At 45.3% G+C, this 6,873-nt stretch overlaps 1 protein-coding gene across 1 annotated transcript in view; it reads right to left on the bottom strand.

Annotated features, from left to right (window-relative positions):
• si:ch1073-416d2.4 (coiled-coil domain-containing protein 42 homolog) overlaps positions 1 to 5,342 on the bottom strand; it is a 43,146-nt gene extending 37,804 nt beyond the window's left edge. The window contains exon 1 of the mRNA XM_059649058.1: positions 5,016 to 5,342. Within this exon, the coding sequence (XP_059505041.1) occupies positions 5,016 to 5,119 (104 nt within the window). The 5' untranslated portion in view covers positions 5,120 to 5,342. The remainder of the gene's footprint in view (positions 1 to 5,015) is intronic.
• Positions 5,343 to 6,873: the final 1,531 nt, after the last annotated feature.

Here is a 6,873-nt window from a genome sequence, read left to right on the forward strand (position 1 = left end):
TTTAAAATCAAACAAAAGTTGAACCAAAAAAATGGAAAAACAAATTGAGGGCAAACTAACACGTAACATAAAATCAGACAGTAAGAGCTTCTCCAAAAACATGAAAAGGAGAGAGGTAACGGTGAACATAGACCTCTTAGAGAATGAAGCTGGGGAAATAATAATGTAGAACCAAGAAATGACAGAGGAGTTAAATAGAGGTAATGGGAACTGCAGATGCTGGAGAATCCAAGATAACAAAGTGTGGAGCTGGATGAACACAGCAGGCCCAGCAGCATCTTAGGAGCACAAAAGCTGACATTTCGGGCCTAGCCCCTTCATTAGAAAGATCCTGATGAGGAGTTAAATAAATACTTTGCATCAGTCTTCATGGTAGAGGATACAAATTGTTTTACAAAAGTATTAAATAAACAAGGGGATTGGTTGGGGGTTGGGGGGGGAATAAACACACTAACTATTGAAAGAAAAAGTACCAGGGAAACTAATGTGATAAATGCTGAGAAGTCCCCGGACCTGGAGAGTTGCATCCTTCGGATCCTAGTTACAGAAATAGTGAATAGACCAGTAGTAATCTTCCAAAGATATTTAAAATCTACAAAAGCTTCACAACATTGGGAAACCACCAATGTAATGCTCTTATACAAAAGGAGGGAGAACAAGAAAAAGGTAAGGAAAGGCCAGTTATCATTGGGAAAATATTAGAGTCTATTATAAAGGATGTAACAGCAGAGCATTTAGAAACCCAAAACACAATCAAACACTATTATGGAATTATTTACAATGTATATTGATGACTTGAATGATGGAAGTGAATGTCACCAAGATTGTGGATGACACAAAAATAAGTGGAAAGGTAAGTGGTGAGAATGACATAAGGAATCTGCAAAGAGACACAGATTAAATGTTTGGAAAATTGAATATAGGAAAAAGTGAGCTGATGCATTTTGCCAGAAGGAATATAAGAGTTGAATATTATTTAAATTGGGAAAATCTGCAGAAAGCTGCAGCAAAGAGGGATTTGGGGAATCTCACACATGAATTATAAAAAAGCCAGCAAAATTCAACAGATAATATGGAAAGCAAATAGACACATGAATGGGAGGCGAACAGAGAGATAAAATCCATGTATGAGGAATAAGTTGCGGGACTAGATAAGGATTAGGAATCTTGGTGGGCCAAAGGCCTTTTCCTGTTCCGTACTATTCTTCGTTCTTTGTAGAACGTTGACCTTTATTCTGAACGGAAAGGAATATCAAAATAGAGAAGATTTGCTAAATAAATACAAGAGACCATAGCTAGACTACTGTGAAAAGTTTTGGTCTGTTTATCTAAGGAAACACATATTGCTATTGGAGGCTGTCCCAAGAAGGTTAACTAGTTTGACCTGTGTATGGAGGGATTTTCTTATGAGAATAAGCTGAGTAGATTGGGCTTGTGCACACTGGAGTTTAACAGAATGACAGACCTTATTGAAACACATATGATTCTTAGGGAGCTTGTTTCCCATCGTAGGAGACTAAAGGACTACAGAGCTTAATCTTAGCGTTTGGAGGCACCATTTCAGATGGAGATTAAGAAGAATTTCTTCTCTCAGAGCTGGAATTGTTTACCGAGAGCTGTTGGGGCAGGCCCATTAAGTACAGTCAAGGCTGAGCTGGACAGATACTTAATCAGTATGGGAATCAAGGGTTATGGAGATAAGGCAGAAAACTTAGATGTGAGGATGATGATAAGTGACGATCTCAACAAATGATAGAGGACACTCGATCAGCCTAGTTTTATTTTTACATTTTATGGTCTTATAGACTGCTGTGGATCAAGGAGGCATCTCACCATCACCTTGTCATGGGCAACTAGAGATGAGCAATAAATGCTGGCCCAGCTCACAATTCCTACAGCCCACGAATGAATTTTTAAAAATGCTCGACAATAAACATCTCCATCAAGAAAGATTCATATTTCCTCTTGACATTCAGTGACATTGCTGTTACTAAAATCCCCCGCAATCCACATTTTGTAGAATACCACTGACCAGAAACTGAACTGAACCATAAGGAAAGATCAGAAATTGGGAAATCTATGACGAGAAACTCATTTCCTTCAGCTCAAAGTCTGTCCATTACCACAGGAGAAGAGTGTGATGCAGGATTCTTCAATTGCCTGAGTAAGCATGGCTTCAAAAAACACGAAAGAAGCTCAACATATCCAGGACAAGACAGCCATGTGACTGGAATCCCATTCACTGCCACAAACATTAAGTCCTTCGGCCACCACTACTAACAGCGGCAGATACATCATAGTCATAGTGTTATACAGCACTCCAGCTTTGGTCCAAATTGTCAGCACCATATAAGCATCTCAATGTGATCTAGGCCCATTTGCCAGCATTTGCCCCAACCCCTCTAAACCCTTCCTCTTCATGTACCTATCCAGATGTCTTTTAAATCATATAAGCATATCCATCTCCACCACGTCCTCTGGCAGCTCATTCCATACACGCACCATGTTCTGTGTGAAAAGGTGCCCTTTAAATCTTTCTTCTCTCACCCTAAACCTATGCCCCCTAGTTTTGGACTCTCCTACACTGGAACACCATCACCCATAAACTCCCGTCCATGGAGGAAGAGGTGGGGTTTGGGGCCTGTGTAGGGGCGAAAGAGGGACTGTTCCTCATAACCTACAAAGAGGCAGGCATAGCTTGGGCCCATGCGGGTACCCATGGCCACCCCCTTTGTCTGTAGGAAGGGGGAGGAATCGAAAGAGAAGTTGTTGAGGGTGAGGACGAGTTTGGCTAGGCGGATGAGGGTGTCAGTGGAGGGGGATTGGTCGGACCAGCGGGACAGGAAGAAGCGGAGGGCCTTGAGACCATCTGCATGAGGAATACGGGTGTATACCTCTTCCTCTGTTACATTGATGACTGCATCGGCGCCGCCACTTGCTCCCCAGAGGAGCTTGAACAGTTCATCCACTTTACCAACACCTTCCACCCCAACCTCAAGTTCACCTGGGCCATCTCCAACACATCCCTCACCTTCCTGGACCTCTCAGTCTCCATCTCAGGTAGCCAATTAGAAACTGATGTCCATTTCAAGCCCACTGACTCCCACAGCTACCTAGAATACACCTCCTCCCACCCACCCTCCTGCAAAAATTCCATCCCCTATTCCCAAATCCTCCGCCTCCGCCGCATCTGCTCCCAGGATGAGGCATTCCACTCCCGCACATCCCAGATGTTCACATTCTTCCAGGACAGCAACTTTCCCCCCACAGTGGTCGAGAACGCCCTTGACTGCGTCTCCCGCATTTCCCGCAACACATCCCTCACAACCGCCCCCAGAGGATCCCCCTCGTTCTCACATACCACCCCACCAACCTCCGGATACAACGCATCATCATCAGACACTTCCACCATCTACAATCCGACCCCACCACCCAAGCTATTTTTCCATCCCCACCCTTGTCTGCCTTCCAAAGAGACCACTCTTTCCGCGACTCTCTTGTCCGCTCCACACTCCCCTCCAACCCCACCACACCCGGCACCTTCCCCTGCAACCGCAGGAAGTGCTACACTTGCCCCCACACCTCCTCCCTCACCCCCATCCCAGGCCCCAAGATGACCTTCCATATCAAGCAGATGTCCACCTGCACATCTGCCAATGTAGTATATTGTATCCATTGCACCCGGTGTGGCCTCCTCTACATTGGGGAAACCAAACGGGGGCTTGGGGACCGCTTTGCAGAACACCTTCGCTCGGTTCACAACAAACAACTGCGCCTCCCAGTCGCGAACCATTTCAACTCCCCCTCCCATTCCTCAGACGACATGTCCATCATGGGCCTCCTGCAGTGCCACAACGATGCCACCCGAAGGTTGCAGGAACAGCAACTCATATTCTGCTTGGGAATCCTGCAGCCCAATGTGGACTTCACAAGCTTCAAAATCTCCCCTTCCCCTACTGCATCCCAAAATCAGCCCAGCTCGTCCCCTCCCCCCCATTGCATCACAAGACCAGCCCAGCGCCTCTCTTTTTCCCTAACCTGTTCTTCCTCTCACCCATCCCTTCCTCCCACCTCAAGCCGCACCTCCATTTCCTACCTACCACCTCATCGACCTGTCCATCTTCGCTGGACTGACCTATCCCCTCCCTACCTCCCCACCTATACTCTCCTCTCTACCTATCTTCTTTTCTCTCCATCTTCAGTCCGCCTCCCCCTCTCTCCCTATTTATTCCAGTTCCCTCTCCCCATCCCCCTCTCTGATGAAGGGTCTAGGCCCGAAACGTCAGCTTTTGTGCTCCTGAGATGCTGTTTGGCCTGCTGTGTTCATCCAGCTCCACACTTTGTTATCCTACAATATAGTTAGTAATGAGAGAGATAGTAGGAATCGCAGATGCTGGAGAATGAACACTGCAGGCCAAGCAGCATCAGAGGAGTAGGAATTTCTGAACAATGGTCTAGGCTCGAAACGTCAGCTTTCCGGCTCCTCTGATGTTGCCTGGCCTGCTGTGTTCATCCAGCTCTACACCTTGTTATCATAGTTAGTATAGAGTTGATCTATTCAATAATTATCAGATTAGCCAAACTCCATGGCTCTTACTGTAGTACCCCTCTGCCAGCCGCAAACAAGGTCTGGCGTGTGATGCCACTATATCACCTCGCTTCCTGCAGTTTTATCTAAGAGCCCTCGCAGTGCTGTGGTTTTGTCCCTCCCTCTAAGCCAGAAGAACCGGGTGCAACATCTGTCTGCTCCAGAAATACGTTATAACTTGTATGAACAAGTGGGTTAAAATATCTACAACGTATGCCATGACTACTATGTACCACTGCTGAAAATGGGGAACCTGAGCTTTTGGGTGCAAAATGATAACTCCACAAGAAGATAAATTATGAGCAGTAATAGACATAAAATTAAGAATCCAAAAAATATCGTGAGGATCAACAATTCAATAAAAATGTCAATTCAAATGGCGTAAAGGCTCCTGCCATCACAAGGCCAGGTAGAAGTCCACGTTTACCTTTGGTCCCCAAGCTGCGTGACGAAGACGTTTCTTTTGGGATTTTTTAAGTGAAGCGAATAGCGGCGATAATCTGTCAGGCTGGGCAGTTTGCCGTCGTCCATCCTTCCTCAAAAAAAACCCCACCCCCGCTGCAGAAATGCAACTTAGTTTGAGGAAAATGCCTGAGGCGAGAGAGAGAAAAGCGCCCACAGTTGTTGTGGCTGGTGCAAATAAAATCCTGGCAAAAACAAAATTGGGAATGACCCGTTGCCTGTGAAACTATCTCTTTGCAAATTGCAAGTTCGGTTGCTGGCCGCTTCATGAAGCAGCTCCGGAATCATGTGACAGGGAGAAGCAAAAACATTACACCGTCTCTATGGGAACCACCCCGGAGACTGGGAAGAAGCCGAACAAGATCATCCTTGAGCTCGATCCAACATCAACACCAAGGCATTCCAACATTTCCATTTGGGAGTTACTCTATTCTCTAGATTTTTAAACCATCCCCTTTTCCCCACCAGCCCCCCGCAGCTGGGGTAGAATTCCAGTGGTGTTCCCTCACCCATCGACTCAATTTTAACACCCTCCCCCAGCGAGGGTGGAGAACATCCCAAGATTGCCCTGGACGCTGGAGTCTCCAGAAAGTACGGGCTCACTCCCCAGGCAGCCCAGCCAGGAGACCACAGAGGTTAGGAAAGAATTTTTTTGTTTAAAGACTTTGACTAATTGTCAAAATATCAGGTAAGAGGATGAAAATGCTGGTAAACCCACAGTTAACTAAACTAGGTGACTGGGAGCAGCAGGGAACCTTCAGGTATTTGTATAACTCCGAGTTCTCAACTTTACCTCAATTGCATGCTTTACGGTATGTTAATTTTCTGTGTTAATGTTGGACGACAGGCAAATCCCTCTGAACATCAGTTGGGCCCAGATAGTTCAATGGCCATGTTGTCTTGGAGCAGCACAGATTGGAGTTGGGTGTTGACATTTTGTGGAATTGCCAACACAGCTGCCTCCATGGGAATTGTCCAGGCAATCCGAAATTCTCTAAGGCAATTCCCACACATTTGCAACTCTACAGGTAAGCTCCTTAAATTTGGAGAATTTGGTGGATTCCAACTGACTTAAGCTTAATAGTTACACAGGAAAGGCGAGACGATCAAAAGCCGCCTGGGTAAGTCTTAAAGTGAGCTCCTGACTCACTACTGAACATACCGAAGTGCACCTGTCATCCCCTGATACCACTGACCCAACATCACCACTGATCTGACCTCGGACCTGATTCTGCATCCCCAGCCCCCACCTCTCCCTGTCAAACCGGACATTTTGTAAACCAAGCCGAACCTTCATCTCCATATAAGTGTTTGTTTCCCTTTACTTGGTAATTTTATGAATTATCCTAATGCATGCAAGTGTAATGCTTCAATAAAATATGTATTTTTTTCAGCAATATTCAATTTCTATCAAATTGTTACTCTTCCCTTTCATATATGATAGAAGCTTTCTCAGTCAGTTTTGTTATTGCTGTACATTATTGCTGTACAATGGCAGATAATAAAATGTGAGGCTGGATGAACACAGCAGGCCCAGCAGCATCTCAGGAGCACAAAAGCTGACGTTTCGGGCCTAGACCCTTCATCAGATGCTGCTTGGCCTGCTGTGTTCATCCAGCCTCACATTTTATTGTCTTGGATTCTCCAGCATCTGCAGTTCCCATTATTATTGTTATTGCTATAGTTTACTTTCAATTTTGCTTCTTTCCAATTTAATCAATAAAAATTATTTGCAGGTATTAAAACTCTCGCAATTTTTCAAAAATACTACGAGCATCTTTATAGCACGACCCTTGACCTTTAGAGTTGGCCACAGGTGGATT

Source organism: Stegostoma tigrinum, chromosome 10 (assembly GCF_030684315.1).
Source record: "Stegostoma tigrinum isolate sSteTig4 chromosome 10, sSteTig4.hap1, whole genome shotgun sequence".
In the NCBI taxonomy this organism is placed as follows: Eukaryota; Metazoa; Chordata; class Chondrichthyes; order Orectolobiformes; family Stegostomatidae; genus Stegostoma; species Stegostoma tigrinum.